This window comes from Rhea pennata, chromosome 5 (assembly GCF_028389875.1).
Source record: "Rhea pennata isolate bPtePen1 chromosome 5, bPtePen1.pri, whole genome shotgun sequence".
NCBI classification, from domain to species: Eukaryota; Metazoa; Chordata; class Aves; order Rheiformes; family Rheidae; genus Rhea; species Rhea pennata.
Genome location: NC_084667.1, coordinates 15,008,043 through 15,030,981, shown reverse-complemented (window position 1 = coordinate 15,030,981; position 22,939 = coordinate 15,008,043). Strand labels below are relative to the sequence as shown.

The window sequence follows — 22,939 nt, the reverse complement described above, 5'->3', positions numbered from 1 at the left end:
TTTATTGGCAGCAGCAGCAGTAACAGCATTGAGGTGGCTTCATCAGTCGTGGTAGAATGAAGATATCAGCCTTTCGTGGCAACAGTCACTCAGTTGCTGAGGAGCCTGGTGTGTTGGCTGAGTGCTTGCATGTCCACAGAGGCCCAGTTGCGGGCTTGCAGAGCACAAACACCACCATGCCATCACAGGACTTCAGCCACTCTGAGAAACATCAATTGTACTGCCTGAAAAAGCACCTTAGGCAGATAGTTGAGGGCCTGAGTTTCTCCAAGGATGTACTGGAGCAACAAGGACCATCCTATAAGGAGTACAACTTCAAACACCTCTATGATCCTTCTGATATCATTCAAAAGCCAAAAAGTGAAAAGCCTATCGCTATGAACTTCAAGCACTCGATCAGACTCCACCCTCATAAGCAACCACTTTTCCCTATGAAAAATAATGGACGTTCTCCTAAGTTCAGGAAGGAAGACAGCCTGTGGGGCTCCAAACCAGAAACCTTGCCCAAAAAGTTCTTTCTACCACCTGTGCCTTCTTGTAAGACTCCAGGCATGCAGGCATCCCTGACAAAGCCCCGTGAGAAGTTATCCAGCTCCCTGACAAGAGGAAGACAGGAAAAGCAGGTGTCTGAGGAAAACATCACAGGAGCAGAGAATATGACTCGGGGGGTGGAGAAAACAGGGCGGGAGAAGCTGAACAGGATGACAGCTCAATGGACTGTGGATCAGCAGAGGGCCGGGAGTGGCTCAGATCAATGTAAACCCCTTGACCCTGAAAAGCAGAAGTTTGCTTGGAACACAATCAGGGATGAGCTTTCTTCTGATAGAGATTTGAAAATATTGGATAATATTCAGGGCAGAGAAAATGACATGGAAATCGTATCCCAGACACCATCTGAGAAGACTCCCAGGATCTCCTGCAGGTATGGATGAGACATCTTATTTTGTAGTGTCTGCCTCATGGCTGTTCCTCATTACTACTGCTCCCATGGTGCATCATCTGCATTTCTTCACTGAGAAGCATAGAGGCTTTATGTCTTTGAGACAAGGATGGCGTTTCACTCTGGCAGCACGATGAGGTGTATGAACAAGAGGCCACTTTGTGCCGTGGTTTTTCCACCTTTGTGCCTAATGAGGACTTCATTTACAATAGGTCTCCTAAAGATCTCTTACATTTTTACTGTCTCCAGAATGACTTTAATAATGTGCATAGATATGGCCTTTTATTGTCTGTTTGAGCATCTCTGAAAATTATAATTTGTGCACAAAAGACAAATTTATCCCTCCATCTCCTCTAGGTACTATGCTCTTGTTTTAAAAATATGTTCTGGTATTTTCACGTCATCTCTGATGAACATTTTTCTAAACATCATGTTTTCTAATTCCTTGTTGATGGCCTCTGAATCCTCTCCCACTTCTTTGTTCCTTTTTTGAAGCAAGACCCCAAAGTCTCACATAACTCCCCAGAATGGGCCTCACCAATCATTCATGAATCCATTACGAAAAGAGATTTGCTCTTCTGGTAGTCAGCCTCATGCTATTGACCGGATTATTGTGTGGGTTATCATGAGTGGGGAGATCCAAGATATGATTGCACCATGTGGTGGGAGGAAACTGCACAGAGGAAGTGCCCCTGTGGCAGAAAATGTGTGAACACTTAGAGGAACAGAGTTGTCTCACATACAGCGCAGACTGTAATATAAGTATGTTCTTGCACTGCTCCCCTTTCATCCCAGTGGCTCCTAAGCCTATAGTGGTGTCATGTTTCTTTTTTAGTGGGCTGCCTGCTTATTACCCAAGAGCGCTGTCAACTGATGACCCTGTTGATATAAATGTTACAGCTGATAACACAGAAAGAACACATCTGAGCCCCGAATCTTCCGTGCCGAGACATTTGATGGCCCATGTTGGGAAATACACCTATACTCCTAAGAATGCTTTTGAGTGGGAGCTTTACTTTGGTAAGGTAAACATGACCTGGCACAAGCTCTTGTATCTCGTTTAATGAGTGGGTCCAGAAGGATGGCATCTAGCACTTAACTAGAGGAATAGCTGCTTCAAAGCAAGCACTGGGCACAGTAAAACGTGGACGATGAGTCAAATATTCATCCAAAAGGACTAGCACGAGAATGGACAACTTGTTGCTCTTGAGCACCTTGAAGCTCTCAGGTGGTTCACGTGTGGCTCCTGTGCCAGAGCTATGCTCAAAGACCAGCAGTAGCACTGTAAGTTGGTATCACCCCAAAAGGCTGTAGCATGCCCTGGGCTCTGTTAAGCCTTAGTTGCTAGTTTTGGTCCACACACAGAATACAGAGATGATTTCGGACTGGAGACTTTGTCCCCACGCCTAGGTGATATTTTTGCAGATGGCATGGAGCAACGTCCCTTGATTTGAAATGATTGGTAGATCTCTTTTCTTTCCATGAGCCCTGAGCTCTGGAGTTCATGTGTCCTCTCTGTCCAGGTTAAGTAACACATTTTATACCAGCTTTTCTGGGATTTTGAATTATCCAGGATAGTAAGTGCTGGAAAATTACAGAATAGCATAGGCCTCAATTGAGTATTCAGTAAGATTTGATATTTACTGCTGCTTTTAACCGGCTAGCTGTTGTGGAGCTATCATAAATATTTTGAATTATTGAAAAATACATGGAGACTGAAGGAGGAGCTTCTTAGAGAGGCTTTCCTTATTTCATCTGACTGTTGTCTCAAAGTGTCTGTGGATCATGACTTCAGATAATAAGATCACAGAGGCAGAAAGAGAATAGAGAATGATTGCCTGTGTATTTACTGAATATAACTGGCAGCATGTTATGAACAAAGAAAATCATTTAGAAGCAGCCAAAATATTGACAGGAGGGCCTGAGGTCAATTTTAACTAACCATCTGATGAGACTGGAATTGCAGTCTCCAGCTGGAATTACAGGTGAATTTGCAAGGTGCATTTTTGACCATGAGCCAGCAATGTGCCCTTGTGGCCAAAAAGGCCGATTGGGGTGCATTGGGAAGAGTGTTGCCAGCAGGTCGAGGGAGGTGATCCTGCTGCTCTACTCAGCCCTGGTGAGGCCTCATCTCGAGTACTGTGTCCAGTTCTGGGCTCCCCAGTACAAGAGAGACATGGAGCTACTGGAGAGAGTCCAGCGCAGGGCTACAAAGATGATCAGAGGGCTGGAGCACCTGCCCTACGAGGAATGGCTGCGAGAGCTGGGCCTCTTCAGCCTGGGGAAGAGAAGACTGAGGGGAGGGATCTTATCAGTGTGTGTAAGTACCTGAAGGGAGGGTGTCAAGGGGAAGGGGACAAGCTCTTTTCAGTTGTCCCATGTGACAGGACAAGAGGCAATGGGCAGAAACTGAAGCACAGGAAGTTCTGCCTGACCGTGAGGGGGAATTTCTTCCCTGTGAGAGTGACGGAGCACTGGACCAGGTTGCCCAGAGAGGCTGTGGAGTCTCCTTCTCTGGAAATATTCAAGGCCTGCCTGGATGCAACTCTGTCTAACACGCTCTAGGTGACCCTGCTTGAGCAGGGAGGTTGGACTAGATTATCTCCAGAGGTCCCTTCCAACCTTACTGGTTCTATGATTCTGTGATTTCCTGAGGTGGGTCCCACAACTTCACAGGTCCACTGTCCTTTCGTGTTGACTTCTGCAAACCTCCTCACCACTCTCAAGTCATTTTTGGAAGCCCTTTCCTGATGCAACCACTTTAGTGCATTCACGGCAGTTAGGAAAAAGTGGTAGATACATCTCTCTTTTGATACTCGCTGACAGACTTTGCAGACCAGAGACCTCTTTTGCAGGGAAGCTCTTCAGGTAGCATCTGTTCCTTTGTGTATGCAGGGACTGCAAAGATTGTCCATCAGATGGATGATGGGATGAAGGACTATTTCATCCTGGAGAACCATGATCAATACTGCAAACATCTTCAGCAGCCCTTCCCAAGACAACCTGAGTGCTGGGGTTGCAAGCCGCAGAGGAGGGCAGGTAAAAGAGCCCACAGCTCAGTTTGTATAAAGTGATGAACGTCCAAACCTTGCATATCAGTAGCTGCATGCTTAATGGGGTTGTCTGAAATGGGGTTGTCCTTGGGAGATCACTCCTATTCTCTGATTCTGGCTTCCGCTGCTGTAAAAAGGTAGGTTTTCCTAAGAGCGACTTGAGCGAACAATATGGTGACCCCCATGATGTGTCATTTGAAGAACCACAGAAATTACTGTGACTACAAAAGAGACAGGATGCATCCAGTTGGTTGAAGAAGTCAGTTACAGATATACAGATACACAGGGTAGAACAAAGCCTACATGCTAACCTCCAAGTGCATACGCCTGCACATACACCAATATACTAACACCCACACACATTCTCTTCTAGCGACAGCACAGGGAAGGATTACTGCCTGGATCTATCACGAAACAGATCTGCTTTTAGTTCTTACTCATCATGGTATTCTTGTTAAATGAGAAGTGAATAATACCTGCTTCTCACTTAAGCTCAAGCATTGATGTTTTGCTGAGCTAAGATTTTTCAGTAGAAGTGATCCATAGCTTACATTCTTCTACTCCCAACTTCCTGTACCTTCTCTGATCATACCAAGGAAGGCATTCTTGAGGGAGAAGTTCCATTTTTTCTGCCTCATTTGCAGGGAAATATACTGCTATTGCTGCTTCGGACTGATGCTAGAGGTGCTTGGGATGTACATCATAGCAACTCTTTGAGATGTCTTTCTACTCTGACTCTTTCAGGTTATGGTTAACATAGACTACTGTTAATCTCTTTCAACAAACTCTTTTTGAGCAGTTCGGAGACCCAAGAAGGGAGTCTTGCGATGGACTGCTCTCCCCACTTTAACTCCTTATTTTGTGCAAAATGATGAGGAATCACCTCCTACAAAGGCCAAGGAAGTACAAAAGGAGGCTAAGGGGTCTAATAAAGGAGTGCCTTGGGAAATACAAGCCCTCAGAGCTATGCTGGAGCAGTGGAAGGATGCTTGGAACCTGCGTGAGTGGATTGTTCTATTAAAACCTACTCAGTCCGGAACGAACTCAAATAGTTATTAGCTGCTTAATGATCTTGTGTAAAGAATTGACAATGTCATGCCTATCCTCAAAAACACTGTTCTATTCCTAGTTTTTTTATGAACAAGTAATTGCTGTGATCCTAATAGGTTTGTGGTGTTCACTATGAATCTTTCATCTACCAGTGCAGATGTCTTCTCTCCTGGAAGTCTTTAACCACTTTGATGAGTTTGGAGTGACCCATAGATGAGTTTTCTCCACTTCTCTTACTGAAGCAAAGATGGGCAAATACAGTCCTGACATGGATGCAGAGGGCTGGGGGACAAACACATTTATCCCTCTGCTAAGTAGTGATTGTATGGTGGGGGTGGACATGTTCCCCCAAGTCTAAATCTTCTGCCTGTGGCTGCTATCCACTGCATGGAACAGCCTAGGCATGACTCAGATTTCCAGTGCAGTACTATGGTTTACCTGAGGAGATAAAGAGAAGCATGTAGGGCACATAAAGATGCCATCCCTGGGGGAGGGAAACAGAAAACAAGGGCAGCCGAGGGAATAATAAAAGTCTCCTTTGCATTTCTGGTGAATCCATTCCAGGGAGGTCCTCCAGGTGTAGGAGGTCTAGGGCAGATTGCTGTGCTGGTTATCCGAACATATTTTCCTTTCTGATGCCAGATCCCCAGTGGCGAAATATGACAAAAGAAGGTTTAATGAGGTCTCTCACAAGTGTACATGACATCAGTAGAATCAAGGCTATCATAGCTTGTGCATCTGCTGCAGTCGAACAACATGGACAGAAAACCAGCCCTCAGAATCTCAGTGAGAGAAGCTCCTGCTTGCAGGCTGCTGATCTGCATGTGGGTATGGGAAATTTTAACCGTTATGAAATGTCATCCATGTGTGAAAACAAGGGCAATTGCATGATACCTCATTATAAGCATCATTGCTCTATAAAATTGTCAATATGCAAAACGAGTACTTTCGGACCCAGTGTTATAAAAAGGCATTTCATAAATAAACTCTAATCTAAGGCCGTTCAGAAACAAAGGGAATCAAGTGAACTTAATTTCCACCTACCTCCTACTTGATCTTATATACGCTGCTGGAGAGTAGGAAACCATGAGAGCAATGACCATGTTGTTAACTTAGCACAAATGGCTTTCTTTTATAAGTTTTGCAAAAGATGTCTTGTGTGTTCTTGACTGAGCTACATCAATTTTCCCTGCTAACCTTTGTCTGTAAAATAAGTATAAACATCATTTTCTACCTTGCCATGGGTTGCAAATTGAAATTTACTGGTATTTGGTGAAATATGGAGATCTTCAGTGCCAGTGGACATTAGAGATGGACAAAGTATTGCTTTTGCAAGCATATTTGTAGCATTATTATGTATTCCATACTCCATTATTACTATCATGAATTCAAGCATACCATTTAGCAACTGCATGGAAAATACGTTCCTATTTTTATACAGGGGAAAAAAGCATGGGGCAGATATATTGCTCTCTTATTCAGATATTTATTACGTTGCAGAAGCAGATAGTGCTGGGAAGTCCTCAGTAACCCAGGAAGTGCTTGCAGAACTACAGCCATTACTTAGAGAGACTCTGCAGGACAAGAACGCCCATGTGAGAATAGCATCTGCACTGTGTCACTACGCTACTGGGAAAAGGAATGAGGAGGCACAATCAATCATGAAGGATGCTCTGGCACATGGTAAAATGGCTCTGTGGCAGCTTCCCTGTCATGTTTACTTTTCTCCTAGCTCTTCAGCTACGTCAGACTCACCATTTTGGGATTACAGTCTATCTCCTGGAAAGGCTATGTATGTAGCCCTCATAGAACCAACCATTGCCAGTCCTGGCTGGAGCCAGTCTCAGAGTCTTGCAGAGAAGGTCACTGGAAAATTCATGTGGATAACATTTCACATAGCTAGGTGTGCTGCTTCTAGGTGTTTCCAACTCCTCCAGCTCTGCCAAGATGGGCAGTGAAATGAATGTTTTCTGTAAAACAGCATTGTAGTGTGGGATTCTTCACCAAATTCAAATAAAGTTTTGATAGGCTGAGTTTCCAACAGTTCAGCTGTGCAACTTTCAGTCTTCTGTTGGACATAGATTTCTGTATTACATTATCTCCTGCTAGATTTCAGGAGGTTTGAAGCAAGTACCCAGAATTCAGTCAAAGCACTCCTCCCACCATTACTCATTCTTGCCTGGATGAAAGCTTGACTCCTCTTCTGAGGTAGCTGACACTCCAGGCAAAATCCAAAGTCTTTCAGGTCTTACATACTAGCTGTATCCATTTCTTAGTTTAAGGGGAAAAATTTGTTTTCAAAGCTGTCAGGTCCTCTTCTATAAGGAAAGATAAACAAATGTCATCCATCTTCATCACTTGTAACTCAAAAAGTATCTGAAACTCTCCAGTGAGAGACTCTGTTTTCCTTTATGCCTCAGGGACCTATCTCCTTTGGGAACACCATCATTTCTGAAGGTCACTGTTTAATTCTAGAAGATATTTTGATCACAAGGTGACCATGTCCATTCCCTAGTGCTCAGAGAACAATAACTTAGGTCTTGAACTGCTTGAGGGGTCTTCTGCATGCCAGGGTGCTGCGCTGGGGCTGAGGTCTGGACCTGAATCACCATAGCATGTGACATGGCCAGTAGCTGTCTCCCTTGGCAGTAACTTCCTTTCTCTGTTCCCCTGTCGACAGGCAATTCTGCAGACAGTTGGGCAGCAGCGCAATGCCTGGCTCTGGAGAACATCATCACTGTGCCAGTAGTGACAAAGCTTCTTTCTCAGCTGTTTGAGAAGAATGATACAGCTGCAGAGGAGCAGGCATGCCTGCTGCTAGCCCACCTCAGTGAACGCACGGTAGGTGCAGCCCCCAGGGCAGAGAGAGCAGCAACAAGAGGGGATGGAGGCATACAGTTTCCAGCAACCCTGTGTTCTTCTCTCTGTTCCTCAAGGTTAAATTTGTCTCTGCATTTTTGTCCTGCACAAGGGGCCTGGTCTGCTCAGAGTAATGAGCCAAGCAATGGCAGGATGTATTTTGCAGTGGTTTATCTCCATTGTACCCAAACGTCTACTTCAGCTCTCCCAGGTCATTTGAGAGTTGAAGTGACCTGTCCCTCAGTTATATTTTAAGACAGTGTGTTTAGGCAAGGGCCACAAACTGTGGCTGGAGAGTCGCTTGGAGGTTGCAGGCAGCTCAAGTGTTGCTGTCAGCTGCCTTTCCGGCACAGTTTGGGTGTGCTGGGTTGCATGGTGGGAAAGGGGACTACACTGGGCCTCGTCATACAGCCTCAGCCCTCGGCCTTTGGGCAGGGCCAGCAAAGCTAGCCTGGCCTAGCAAGGAGCACTGGGCTCAGCTCAGCGTGAGCCTCAGCTCTGCAGGGTGGTACGCTAACCCTGCTGTGCTCATTTCCAGCCCTTGGTGTGCTTCCTGCTGACAGCTGAGCTGAACAGCCCCCGCTGGACGGTCCGGGCCCGGGCTTGCCGGGCTCTCCCTGGTGCCGGCGGGCACCCCAGCCAGGTAAGCAGGGGGCCATGACAACTCTTCCTGAAACCTCTGCTAAAGACAGGTGATCCCAAGTATTTCTATTACTGCATACTGCAGAGCTTGCAGACGTGGGATTTCCCTCCCCACCCCTCACCCCAGTAAAACTCCCAAGAGTGAAGGAACACTTCCCCTCCACCATACACACACACACACAACTGACACCGCAACAAATTAATTTTTGCAGCAGGCACAGTGTATCTCTGCCCCCAAATGAAAAGGTCTTTTCCTCTGATCTCTTTCCAAAGAGTTTCCACACCAATGTCTTTCAAGCAACTGCTGTCAAGCCACAGGGCCAAATCAGCACTGCCCCCCGCTGGGGAGAAGCACCTACTTCACTTCTAGCAACCTGGGATCAATGGTTTTGTCATCATCAGTCTTGTCAACATGTTGATTTTCCCTGTATATTGGCTAGGGTTGCTGTACAACTACCATTGCTTCTCAAATTAAGTTTATTTATAAAACATCTCAGCTGTTCTACTGTCTGTTAAATATGATTGGCACCCTCTTTTTTGAGGACTCTTCTAGGTTAGCTTACTCAGAGGGAGGATGTGTCTCTAACTACTCTACCTAACAGCTAAATCTCAGTAAATAAAGTGTAGTCAACAGCCTCCTCCTGAGAACAAAACAAAGTGCCCAGGTTTTTTGCTAGACAAACTTAATCAGCAGTTTCCATGTGTCCATCAAGGCAAATATGAGTGTAAGCAAAAGCCAAGTTGTGTAGGAGTTGAGCGTGTGTAAAAGATGAAGATAAAACCCTGTAAGTACCCGGCAGGTTGTTGGTGGGAGCCTTTATCTTCCCAGGAGCACTGCAATTGAGTATTACAATTGAGATGCACATTGCTCAGCACTTGCCTCCTGATGCTGTGAGTGAAACTCTCCCAACTTGAATGAGAGTTGCACTCTTGACTTTGGCAGCAGCAGAGTTAAAGCTAGAGTAACTTGAAAAATCTTTTGAAAATTCTTTCCTGAGCAGGCCAAAGCTTGTTGCTGATTAATGTTGCAGCATTCCCATCTTATCATCTTGTATAGGACCTAATGAATAAGCTTTCTCAGCTGATGTGGAAGGACTGGAACATAAGAGTACGTCAGGCGGCTACTCTGGCACTGGGGCACATGGAGCTTGCAAAGGAAATCCATGATCAGCTCAGGTAAGCATTAACCAGTATGGCAGCTTCCCCTTTCAAAAGAGAGATTAGTTCATCACTAGGTCTGAGCTCCTCAAGAACCTTCAGGCATCTCATCATTCTTCTGCAATGGAAATGTTATTCAGGTACTTCTAGCTACACCATGTATTGTATGGGCTCTACTTGTACAGACTTTCTCAGCAAAACAGTAACTGCCTGCATGTGTAAACCAAGAGACTTATGCTAGGATGTCATTGACATGGGCTTCAGGCTATACTGTGATCTAGAATGTGTAGGAATATGAAGTATATTCACTTTTCACTCCAACAGATAAGTGAGGAAATAGGGCTCAGCAACAACTCTTTCAGCTCAGGAAAACAAAACATTCAGGAGGAGACTTTATACATCTAAGGGAAATCTTGAAGTCAAAGAAGTCACAGACAGTAACTTCAGAAAAAATGAGAGAATTTACTGAAATTTAAACCATGTGCCTGTGGCTATTTCCCATTTTCATTGACTTTTAACTTACAAAATGATATGGGGCCAGTGACCTACAAAGGAGATGTGACAATATGAAGCCGTGAGTCTAAAAAGTTTTGATTGAGATTCTTATGTGCCAGGCAGAGCATGAGTCCTGTAAACTAATCCCAGTAGCCCATTGCTAAGACCTGCTTTGTGCTCTCAGGGTGAAGCTGACCACCGGCAACTGCCAAACCAAGGTGCGAGCTCTCTTTTTGATTAGGCAGCTGCAGTACATGACAGCCAAGTTATTTCCAGGCTTTCTGCAGTGCTTCTCCAGTGACTTCGTTGCAGTGCGGAAGGAAGCCTGTCTTACAGCAGGAGCACTTGGGATTAAAGATGAGCATGTGAGTAGTCAAAAAATCTCAACACAGCTCCTGAATGCAAAAAAAAAAAAAAAAAAAAAAAAAAAAAAGACTTTATTAATGGTAACTGAGTTAATTCCTGGGACTGCTAATATTAAATTTCTGTCTCTTGCAAATATTTCTTGCTAGAATTGAAAACAAAAAACTTATTTCCTATGTGTTGGGGTATCTGCATAGAAGTTGATAAAATTTGGTTCAGGGACCAGGAAACCAGGTTGTCTGTATTCAAAACTGTCCTACCCACACTCCTCGGCCCTCACCAGAGTTCAAAACAATTCTGCAGGAAGCTCGGAAAGGCTGGGCAGTCTTTTAGAGTCCTGCTTTTACATTTAGGTTCCTCCTTCCCTCCACCTTTCAGACTAAAAATGGCTCCTGTGGGCTTCCGCTTTCTGCACAGCATATGTGTACCCCACTGTAAATCTTACACAGATTTCACTGTATATCAAACACAAGAACATTTGGGAATGTCGGTGATAGAAAGGGAATAGTGAAGCACAAGAGCAACCCATGCCGTATCTGGAGGACCAGGCAGGTTTGGGATGGAGCAAGGGAGCCTTCTAGAGGCTAATCTCACAGGGCTGTACTGCTTACAGTCTCTCAGGATTCAAGCCCTCTATGCTCTATCAAAAGAAATGCTTTGTAGCATTTTGTTTCCTTTCTTCCTAACACTATCCAAATTTCAAGATGCCCCCTTGCAATTGCTTCCATAGCCTTTCATCAGGCCCCATGAAAACTTGCATCAGCTTTCCAGTTCGTGGGCTGTACAGCAAGTCTCCTAAGCCAGAGCCTGGCTTTCTCTTGAAATGTCCCACTGCTTAATGGTTGCTTCCTGACCTACACACAACTCCGCTCACTGTTTGTCTGGCCTTTTTTCCCCCCACTTGTATCATTGCTTGTCAACTCTTCAGGACAGAAGTTTGTCCATCATGAGCTAGGAACTTGTGGAGCACATCATGCCAATCTCACCCTGCATAAAGCACTGCAACAACATGCACTAACATTTGTACCCTTCTATTGCAGGTCCTCCGGTGTCTCTATGAAATGATGCAGTATGATCCTCATTGGATAATCAAGGTTTTTGCCATCAGAGGTATTAGAGAACTCATTAACAACTCAGGTCCTTGGGGGGGGGGGCAATTTCAGCCTGTCCTCAGGGCTTTATCTTTTGTTGTTGTTGTTGTTGATTTCTGAACATTTTAAGATTTGAAAATGTGAAAGTGTCATGCCAGGCATGAGAAGTATGTAGACAGTAAATCAAGCAGCGTTGCTCATACTGTGGCAATGGCAAACAGAGTGCTGATGTGGTACGTGGATTTAAATCTTTGTCGTAGCCTATGACCTACAAACACTATTTTTAAGTTTGAGTAGAACTATTTATGTGTAGGAACTGTGTTGGGATTTTCACCACTCTTATACAGAAAAAAAAATCTTCTGGCCTTTTGTCAGCAGCTGCCAATAACCAATATTTTGCTGCTTACTGTGTTCTTTTGCTCTCAGCATCTCCATGTTGCCACACTGTTCGAGCCAAGCCTAGCTGATAAACTGCATCAGAAAAACACTTCTGTTGAATAGTTACTATAGCTGCAAACAGGGCTTGTTATCCCAAAACATTAAAATACAGAAAGAAGGATTTCTATGAGTACTTTTATGCTTTCATAATCAGTTTCCAAGTGCCAATGCCTGGCACAAAATGCACAGACAACCCCTACAGTCTCCTAGAAATCCCATGAGCATAGTTTGAAGCTGAGAGCTTCCTAATCCCCCCAGGACAGAGTTACTAGAAAGAGGCATCTTCTCTCAGTACTTGCCTGTTAGATAACCATGTTATATACCGGACTATCTAGTGTTGACCTAACATGAAGAGTCACTTCTGTGAGAGAAGAGAGGGAAATATCTCTTTTGTGCAGCTCACCATCCAAATCCCTCATGGTCTTGCTAGAAAAGTTGTAGACATAGCTCTATAAAATCAGATGTAGGATTAACAGGAGATACATCAAGATTTTCTTTGCCTAATCTTAGATTTCTACCTTCAAATCAGTTAGGAACAGGTACATTTGGTGATATCTTAAGGTTCCTTACCTAGCTCCTAGCAGGGAACAACCAGGAAGGGGCAGGAGGGAGAAGCAACCTAGGAAAATACGTACCTGTGGGGGAGGAAACAGTGCAAGTCTCCTTATTCCTGATGGGGATTATATTGCTATACAGCCAGAGCAGAGGGGACAGCGTAAGAATAATTACTTACAGAGCTGTGATTCTGTGTATTGGGAGCATTCTGGGCTCCAAAATCTGTCTTAGGTTCAATGAGGTGCAGATATCATCTCTTGTTACCGATTATCTGAATACCTGCACCCAGTATATTAACTCCCATTATATTTACCTTCACAATAGCCTGTTAGGAAACTCTGCCTTAATTTGTACTCGCTAACATTAGAGAGCCACAGATTTGTATTAAAAAAAAATCTGTTGCTAACAGTAGCATTTTATGTAGAGTATATTGGCGTATGCATTGTAAACAGGCTGGGTCTCTCACAAGACCAGGCCAGCGCACTACTGACAGAAACGACTGCAAGCTTCGTAGCAACCATGGATGTCTATGCTTCAAGACAAAAAGCATCATCAAGATCTCCCTTCTTTTGTACATGTAGTGCTGTTAAAACCCAAGGAACCACTTTATTTTTGCATCCCACTTTAGTAAGCAGACACTTTATGCTCAAGCAGCCTTTGGATGGGCAAATGCAATGTCCCTGAGCTTCTGTGGACAGGGAGCTCTTTGGAAACCTGATGAAAAAGAGGGACTATAAATAGCACTTCATTTAGCGCTGCTTTTCTTTCTTTTCATTGGCAGCACTGGGCCAAATAGGCCATGCGAGTCCTGAGCTGAAGCATCTTCTTCTTTGGGCTGTTCACTATGAGGCAGAGCCAGAAGTGCGGAGAGAAGCCTGCTGTTGCATTGCCAGACTCCGCTTGCAGGATGAAAATGTTCAGACTACACTATTAGAAAGACTGATTCTGGAGCCAAACGAAACGGTCAGAGAGTAAGTCATTAAACTCCACAGGAACGCATAAGCAAGGCAAACTGAAATCTTTCTCTTACTACAGTCTTATCAGTAGATCGAGAACATGCATAGCATGTATGTTCCTAAGGCTGCCTTTTTCTCAATAAATACTGAATGATGACAATAGAGAAGGGATGACATATAAAACTGACTTGCAAAACACTTCTTGGAGCTAGTGCCAAACCAAGCTCCCTAGGAAGATGATCACAGAATGAGGACAGGGAAGATGTCTTCACACCCCACTGCAGGAGCCCCAAGAATGCTATGGAAGAGACCAGAGGAGGAGGCAGGGCTCTTCGCTCATCTCTATCGTCCCAATTCTCTCCAGCCGCTTCCTAAGTTTTTAATAGGGGGCACTAATCCTGCCCTCCTGCTCGAGCTGAATAGCCCATAGTGTCATGGTTGGAGGCCTTATGCATGCAAAGAGAACTGGGCAAGATGCTCTATTTTTACATCATTTATAAAGGAGGGCAGGACAGAAGCACCCCAGTTCTGCAACTCTTAACCTGTGGTCCACAGAGTAAATGCTCATGGAAAGCTAGACAGTAACATGAGGCTGACCACAACACTTACCACATAATTTTTTGAGAATCTTTCTTCCTTTTGAAAACTTTGCTTTGTGGAAATAACACATCATTATATTTTATTACATTTATATTTAGAGAGGTGGGAAAAACTGTGAAGATCCTTAATTTTCCTCATAAGGAAGATCAAGAAATGATTAAAGAGATCAAGAAAAAGGTAAGGAAAGCAGCTCTGTTAAAAATTACTGTTTTTGTTTGTTTTTTTGTATTCTGCAACCGCATAGGGTCTACAAGAGGTTCAATCTGGTACTGTTATGCCAGGACATAGCCAGGCATAAAGTCACAGTATTTGCCATGCAAGAGAATTTATCTATGCTTTTGGGGGTGGGAGAGGAAATATCAGTCTGTTGCTTCATTTCAGTAGGCTGCAGGATCCCTCCCACTACAGCTCCAAACTGCAGCATCCTTTTTTTTGTTACAATCACACTGCAGATTTGTATCTAGCTCTGGTGTTCAGTCTTGCCATCTGAACTCCAACTACTAAAAATTCTAAGCAAAGTTCATTCTCAAGCACTGCTAAAGCATCTCAATTTTCATATATTCTAAATGCATCCGATCAAACATATTATATACACTAGAGCAGAAGTTTAATCTGTTTACTCAGGTTATTATAGTCATTTGTAGAAAGAACCAACCCTTTAAAAATGTTTCTGTCTTCCTTCCAATTTAAATCTAAGTAAAATCATTTTCCTAAGCAGAAATATATTAAAATATTTTCAGGATCATTTTTAAAGCAGGAATCTTTTCCTAGTGAATCTTCCAGAAACCAAATTATTCATCTGTCCTTCAGTTCTGCAGTGTCATTTCCAGGATCCAAGTTACCCAGCATGATGTTGCAGGCAAACTACAAGAATAGCTCTAGAAAGCTGCCCCATCAGTGCATTTGTTCTCTTGTCTGAAAGAAGAAAAACTTAAGTAATGCTCCAAATGTTTCTGACCAAATGGATGTTCTCTCATCCATTCTCTTGTAAAGCATCAAATAGTACCTTACAGCCTCTACAGGCAAAAAAAAAAAAAAAAAAAAAAAAAAAAAAAAAAAAAAAAAAAAAAAAAAAAGCAAATGAAAACTAACAAGCATTTTTAAGTTATCTACAGAGCATTAGGTACATCTGATTAAGTATAAAAGAAACATAAACTGCACTCATTGTATCTTTTCTATATGCCACAATAATTTAGCTACCTCACAGGAAGTATCATTTCCTTCTTAACAGAAGAATTCCAGAGAAGTGGGAGACACCTTCCGCAAAAAAAAAGTGCCAGCAAATTTATCAGGTGTCTTCACACCTAAAGTTTGTAATTAACTTTCAAGTCTTTGAAGGAGAGTAAAATACTCTCATCTGGGCTTCTCCTATGACACTTCAAAGTGAAACAAATATGCTGTTACTTGCATGGCCCAAACAATAGTTTATTTGCACCAGATACAACTCTTCAACTGAGAGAGAGGACTTACTGTCACACTCTCCTGCCGATGTATTTGATCTAGATTTTCAGGCTAAGCCAAAAGGACTTAGTGACCCAGAAGCTACTGAAACTTGAAAAGGTTACGGACTGGCTCTGGCAAAAAGCCAACCGAATCTGTTGGAGCAGAGAGGACCTTGATTCTGAACGCGAGGACATCCTGGAGAGGATCGCTGCTGTTTTTCAATCCACTCCTGGTAATTCTAATAAAAGTTTAAAGGAATTTCTTATCTGAACTACAGTAGTAGAGAAGAAAACATCCCTCAGTTTTCTGAGCTCCCTTTGCAGTGAGAGGAGGTACTACCAGTTGGTAGCTCCCTAACAGGCACAGCAAAATCATAAAAAGCACAAATTCGGAAGTAGCATTATGAAGGTCACGGGAGAACTTACCTTCCGTACAGGAAACCTTTAACACCCTCCATTTCCAGTTTCCTATCCAAACCCCTAACCTTGGCACAAGGAAGAGCAAACTGTTAGAGAATGCCCTATTCAAATTCACTCCAGCTAGCCCGAACTTCGGTATAGCTCTTGGGTGACCATCATGAAATATGCCTTTACATAATGAGAGTACTTCCCACAGTAACAAAGTCTGCTTTAAAACACTGTAATACACAGCTGCTCTGCAGACTGCAAAAAAGTTCACTAGCTTCCTGAAGTCACCTAGGATGCAGTAGTACGGTTGGCAAAAACAAAATAAAGCAACTACCTTCTCTAGTCACTTAAACAGGCACAGTTCAACAGCAGACATTTGGTCAGAACAGTATTTGATTTGTCTACCCAGGTCAAAGCCCTTCTGCCTCCAGATCAGAAACTGAGATCCAGAGTGCTGATTCACACTTAGCAGCAGGTGTAAGGTAAGAACAGGAGAAAATACTTTATAAACAACTGCATGTTTATTTTGTTCAAAAATAGAGTTACACTTGCACCAGAGGCTTCTTAGTAGTCAGAATACCCTTCTCAAACAGGAGTGTAGCTAGAGAAATCTTGTCTTCCAAGGTTGCACATGGAAGCGTATCCACAGTGACATGGTTTGGATAAGAAGACAGGAGAAATTCGATACTGTCTGTATACTCAGGATCTATCTCAAGGGACTTGGGCTCTTCTTTATGATACACTCGTGAGTTTTCTGTCGTGTAATACAGCATCACACCAGCTTCCTCATTGCACAGTCTAATGATGCCGTGACGGAGGAGGCGTACTTCTGTGTCTTTCGTTATTACTATATCGACATCGCGAGTGCCTCCATCTTGCCACCGGGCTGGAAATCCATACACACTCAGTGCCTTTTCACTTTGTGTGAGAACTGGGGGGAGACAGTCGTGAAGAAATGACTTGGCTCTCTGATCCACAGCAGCATCGATAGGCGTGTACTTGATGAGTTTCTTTATCAGATTCTGCACCTTCTCCACAAAAGCTGTTCGGCGAGCATCGACCATGTCTGAGTGGGCGACCCCCATGTACCCCAGGTAGTCCATGGGAAGCCCTTGCCGGTACTCCACGTCCTCCTCCAGGGCCATCTGCAGAGCAGCTGGGAGGAGCTTCTCCAGGAGGTCCCCCCAGGAGTTCCTCTGGTAGGATGACACCGTGATGTGGAGCGAATGCGCATCAGGGAGACAGTCACCCTGGTGGATAAACCCTCGGGGGAAGTACAGCAGGTCCCCGGCCTCCAGAATCGCCTCCAGCACGGGCTCGCCAAGCTCGGCCTGCGTGAGGTTTGCGCTGGAGAACTGCGGCAGCACCTCGGCCTCCGTCCGGGGGCTGTAAACGCGCCAGTGCTTCTTCCCCTCCAGCTGCAGCACGAAGGCCTCGATGTCATCGTAGTGGGGGGCGAAGCCTTGGGTGCCTGGCGGTGTGAGGTAGGTGTTGGCACCTGCCATGCTCCCGAAGTGTTCCTGCAGGATGGAGAGGAATTGCCAGACGGTGGCGGAGAAGGCCTGGGGGCAGAGGAGCCGCAGGGAGCACCCGTTCTGGTAGAAGTCCCACACGACGGCGGGCAGGGCCTGGCCCACGGGGTTGTGGGTCTCCCGCACCCCCTCGGCATAGCTGGTCACGTCCAGGTGGGTGCCGAAGCACACCTGGCCGCTCCGCAGGATGGCGTCCAGCTCGCCCGTGGAGAACAGCCCCGTGTAGTAGCCGGGCTCGCCGCGCCGCACCAGGAGCGGCGCCTGCTCCCAGCGCTGCGCCGCGAACTCCTGCGGCGACACCGGCGCCAGCAGCCAGCGGAACAGCTCCGCCGCCCGCTCCCGGCTGTCCTCCAGTCGCCCCAGCCGCCGCAGCAGCCCCGCCACGCCGCCGCCCTCCGCCACGGGGCCGCCGCGCCGCTTCCCGTCGGGGCTCGGCGCCGCCGCGGGGCCGCCGCGCCGCTTCCCGTCGGGGCTCGGCGCCGCCGCGGGGCCGCCGCGCCGCTTCCCGTCGGGGCTCGGCGCCGCCGCGGGGCCGCCGCGCCGCTTCCCGTCGGGGCTCGGCGCCGCCGCGGGGCCGCCGCGCCGCTTCCCGTCGGGGCTCGGCGTCGCCGCGGGACCCCCGCGCCGCTTCCCGTCGGGGCTCGGCGCCGCCGCGGGGCCGCCGCGCCGCTTCCCGTCGGGGCTCGGCGCCGCCGCGGGACTCCCGCGCCGCTTCCCGTCGGGGCTCGGCGCCGCCGCGGGGCCGCCGCGCCGCTTCCCGTCGGGGCTCGGCGTCGCCGCGGGACCCCCGCGCCGCTTCCCCTCGGGGCTCGGCGCCGCCGCGGCCTCGGCCCGCTCCACGCGGTGCAGCCCGGCGGGCGGCGCCGGCCGCTCCGCGCCGCGCCTCGGCCGCGCCTCGGGCCGCTCGCGGCGAGCGGGCAGCGGCAGCCCGCGGCGGCGCCGCTCCAGCCGCCCGGCCCCCGCCGCCCGCCGGTACACGGAGAGCGCCGACAGCCGCCGCCGCGGCGCCGCGCCGCCCGCCGCCATGGCCGCGCCGCGCCGCCCCGCCCCGCCGCGGCGCTTCCGCCGGGGCCGCGGCTCACGGCATCCGCCTGAGGAGGGCGCGGGCAGAAGAAAGCGCTAACGCGGGGGCGATGCGTTACGCCCTCCCTGGCTGGACTGCCTGCTTCCCGAAGCGGGCTGCACGCACTCGTGGCGAAGATCTCCCAGGAGGTGCAGGGCAGGGACGGCGGTCTGGAGGCCCGCAGCCGCCTTCCGCGCTGGTAGGGCCGGGGCGGCGGGATCGCTTCGTGGGGCTCTGCTGCACGGGGAGGAGAAATCAGAGCTGGATGGGGTCTAACTCTCCTCCCGGCCCTTTCTTGTGCTTCTAGTGGAGGTGGCCGGTGAAAGGCTACCTCCTCTTGAAGGATCTCCAGAACCAAAATGCTATCGTGTCATACTGTGGTTTATATATATATATATATATATATATATATATATATATATATATATATATATATATATATATATATAAAAATAATCTGTACGCGCCCTTTGTCTCTCCTCTCCCCATTTCTCTCCTAGGCTTGAGGTTTTCCGGAACGGCACTGTCAGCGGCTTTGGAGGTGCTCTGAGAGCCTGAGGGCTGCTTGGCCGCTTCGGAGGCCGCAGGTTCAGCGCAAGGAGGCCTGTGCAGGGCCACGGAGAGGTGACGCAGCCAACAAGATCCAACTCGTGGGAAATGTGGAAAGCTGCAAGAATTTTTGCTGTCACACTAGGCTCGTGCTTTTCTGATCAAGAACAAGTTTCAATAGGAGAACTTCTCTGTGTTGTACTTTTTTGAGGATGACTCTTTGATGGAGTCAGATGATTTATGAGAATGGATTTTACAAAAGAATTTTGTCACCACCTGTTAGTGTAAAGCATTTAACTGGAGCAATTTAGCCATATTCTGGCTTACATGGGTGCTATCAGCATCAGAAATAGGAATATCCTATCCAGCTTCACACAATGTGTTAAATAAGCAGCTAACACTCACAAGGCATGCTTGGGATGGTTGGGTGGGCAACTTAGCATAAAAGGCCGGATACACAGCTGAAGGGTGAGTTTTGACTTTCTTAAACTTCAGCATTGCCAGGATTTCAGCCCAAGTCTATATTTAATTTTGCACAGAGTTCAAGAGCATTCATAGCAGAACTCATTAGTTAGGCCTAAATAAGGATGAGTTCAGCTGTTAAGTCTAATTCTAGAGCAGATTCAGATGTCTTAATGGTTTAAGATTTTTTGATTTGTCTAAAAAAAAAATCATATCAACCTCTCAGTTAAACACTGTCGAAGGGGTGCACTTGTCAGCAGAGGTGCACTGGTGCTTTTATTTGCAGCTCCTGACTTCTGTCCACACTTCAGATGATGAGCCCTGATTTGGAGATTGCTGTTGCACGGGGGGCTCATGCACTGCACAAACATACAACAGGAAAACGCCTGCAAGTTGTGCTTTACATTGGTACGTGAGGAAGTAAAATGTTTCGAGTTTCAGCTTCTGTTTTGATACAAGAGGCCCAACTCTGTCTGAGTAAAGCCAGGCGATGTAAACTAGGATTTTTTGTCCCATTGAAAATAAACTCTGATACATCTCTGCTGGCTGAAAGGCACATCTCAGCCAACACCTATGTACATCATGCAGATTGTATAATTGTACCATGGCAGCAGCTCGTCTCAAACCATGTTACTTAGCCACGATACTGCTGCTTACTCAATCCTGCCTTCTCAGGATGCTACTATGGTTCAGTCTTGTTTAAGTGATTTCAGATGTGCACCCAAGTTTATCTGGAAATACCATAGATACCTTAAAGGAATCTAAATCATCTATGAGAAGTAAAAAGATACATACCAGCTGGTAAGAACTCAATGGAAGCCAGGTTCCTCTGATAAAAGATTATAAAGCTGTTTTTGAAAAAATAGATTTTGGGGATGAGAAGGTTTTTCTCTGCTTCCACATCTCATCACTGTGTTAGAAGTGGTCCAAACAGATTTTGTATAAAATAAAATCATTTTCATTTCGGTTCCTTTTTTTCCCAGATAGAATTCTGCTGGTGCAACCTTTAGAGCAAAAGCTGGTATACCTGTGTAGGAAGAGCAAAAAGAGCAGAAAGCTGTTCTCATGAACTGTAGTGGTTTAGGTAAAAGTCCAGTTTTGGGGCATAGGCAGTATTTTTGCCTCGGGTTTCTTGAACGTGTCCCGCCTTGCCAGTAGGGGGCAGATACAGAACAGTGGTTGAATGAAAACGGCTCCTATGCTTGGTACTTTGTATTCTTAGGGAAAGACCTCCTAAAAATATCGGAACATGAATATAGGCTTTTCTTGGCAAGATTACTGGTTTGTATGGGGTTTTAAATGTAAGGAGAGTGAAAGCAGTCTGTGTGTGCGCTGGAAGAGGAGGAAGGGTGAGCTCCATGTTTCAGATCACTCTTTGTTTTCCAAGGTGAAGCCCTGCTCACCAGAATAATCTTATCATCTGAAACTGTTTCAACAGAACTGGGCCCTTAGCAAAACCAAGATGCCGACTCTGAGATACGGTAGAAGCTAGACTATTGTATGCTTTAGTTATATGTAAGCATGGCTAAATAGGCTTGGGGTTGGGGGGAAAGGACATTTGAAAAATCTGGTGCTCTGAGTTGTGTTACTGTTTAATTTGCACTAGTGCAACTGATTCTTCTCAGAAGCTCAGCACTTCATGTAGAGTCTGATCTGAGTTACAGAAGAACAATTTTAATGACCACAGCGAAGCTGCGCTGGATGTTTACCAGAAGAGCGAGTTCAAAGTCTCATTGTGGGGCTGTGATCTTAACATGAATGTCACTTTCTATCACTGCAAGATGACAGACATTGGATTTTTTGATATATAACAAAGTCTGAAAGTGAAGGACATGGTGAAAAATAATAGTGGTGAAATCTCTATAATAATAAAATGTTTCTTGTGACAATTTAGCCTTTCTAATATTAAAAGCTTTCAAGAATAAAGAAGAACTTAGCTATTTTTCTGTGTAGCACACGAACGGATTTTGAGCTAAGGCAAAAAGAGAGACTTTCAAGATCACGTTCTTGTCTGAGAACAGCCAAAAGCTCTACATGCTGTTTTCATTCACTGCCCAGTATTTCAAGGAAGTTTGTCATAAGGGAAGACCAGTGTCACAAAGAACTCTTTAAATAAACAAGAGGAAAGTAGCACAGATCTCTGAATGATTAGGTGGTCCCCAGCTGCTGCTCACATGGACATAGCAGCAACTGGAGGCTCAATTAAACTTCTTAATTAGAATTTAGAACAAAGTTATTCAGATTCTATGAACATATAAGCTGCATCGCCACGAGCCACACACATTTTATTTAAGGGGACACAAAAAATGTCACGAGTACAACTTAGTAAGGAGGCACAAATGACTTCCAAAGAAAGATGTAAATGGCACCTCAAAGAGATGTAGTGTTAATTTGATATTTTGACCTTACTCCATTCACTGCTCAAAAAATTGAGGTCCTGAGTTTAAAGAGCAGTTCAGAGAAGGCCCGACCCTTGCAAAGGTATTCGCAGTCTTCACCAACCAGCAGAAAGAATAAGATTTTTTGCAGGACTGGGCCTGTGTCACATTTTTCACTTCTCTGTGTATTGTTTGGCATAATGTAAATTGTCCAGCACATTCTCTTTGTTCCTGGCAAACCATTAACGTAAACCAGTCACTTTTAGAAAGTTAAATCAAGTTTAATCCTTATTCTTACTTTGCTGGCAGCCTACCTCCTGTACCGTCAATTTTGTCTGTGTGCCTAAAGCAATACCCAGTAAGGAAAAATAACATTTCAAGCCTTCAGTAACAGGTTTCATTAACCACAGCCTTGATAATATTTCTCATACAGCCCAGCAATATCCAGTATGCCATCCCTGTAAAGACACTGGGCAGGACTGTGAAACATACTTCCTCTTGTGAAAGCTGTAATGTTCACTGCCAGATAACAAGACTAAAAGCTGATTCAGGAACTGTTTCTCAAGAGCTATCCTCTGGCCCGCTCATCCGAGTGAATGCACTCACTCACTGAAGCATCTCTTGCCAGAACTTTTGGCATATCTCCAGTTGTTTCTCTCTTCTCAGTGATTTTCTTATTCAGTGACTGGTCTTGGTCTTTAATCCTGGCTATCTTGTACACAGAGCCCCACTGAGAAAATAAGCCTTCCTTGCCATGGAACAGTCTAATTAAAACAAATTTATAAAAATAGTAATTAAATGGGCCAGGCTCCCTATGAAATGATCTTTCTGGAGGAATTTTTGAAGCACACACATTTACCCTTGCCCTATATGATGGTAAAATACACACTAAAACTTAAATTAAA

General features: G+C 45.7%; 2 protein-coding genes across 2 annotated transcripts; one reads left to right on the top strand and one right to left on the bottom strand.

Annotated features, from left to right (window-relative positions):
* Window positions 1–56: 56 nt before the first annotated feature.
* On the top strand, window positions 57–15,913 carry HEATR4 (HEAT repeat containing 4). The gene is made up of 14 exons (XM_062576250.1): window positions 57–922; window positions 1,776–1,960; window positions 3,836–3,979; window positions 4,793–4,993; window positions 5,686–5,871; window positions 6,526–6,726; window positions 7,724–7,884; window positions 8,441–8,545; window positions 9,602–9,720; window positions 10,382–10,562; window positions 11,601–11,670; window positions 13,426–13,615; window positions 14,299–14,377; window positions 15,704–15,913. Exons 1-14 carry the CDS (start codon window positions 57–59, stop codon window positions 15,911–15,913), a joined length of 2,898 nt encoding a protein of 965 aa, XP_062432234.1.
* Window positions 15,914–16,552: 639 nt separating this feature from the next.
* On the bottom strand, window positions 16,553–18,608 carry RIOX1 (ribosomal oxygenase 1). The gene is made up of 2 exons (XM_062577224.1): window positions 18,438–18,608; window positions 16,553–18,167 (listed from the first exon to the last, which is right to left on the bottom strand). The coding sequence occupies exons 1-2, from the start codon at window positions 18,606–18,608 to the stop codon at window positions 16,593–16,595; spliced, it is 1,746 nt and encodes a 581-aa protein (XP_062433208.1). The 3' UTR covers window positions 16,553–16,592.
* Window positions 18,609–22,939: the final 4,331 nt, after the last annotated feature.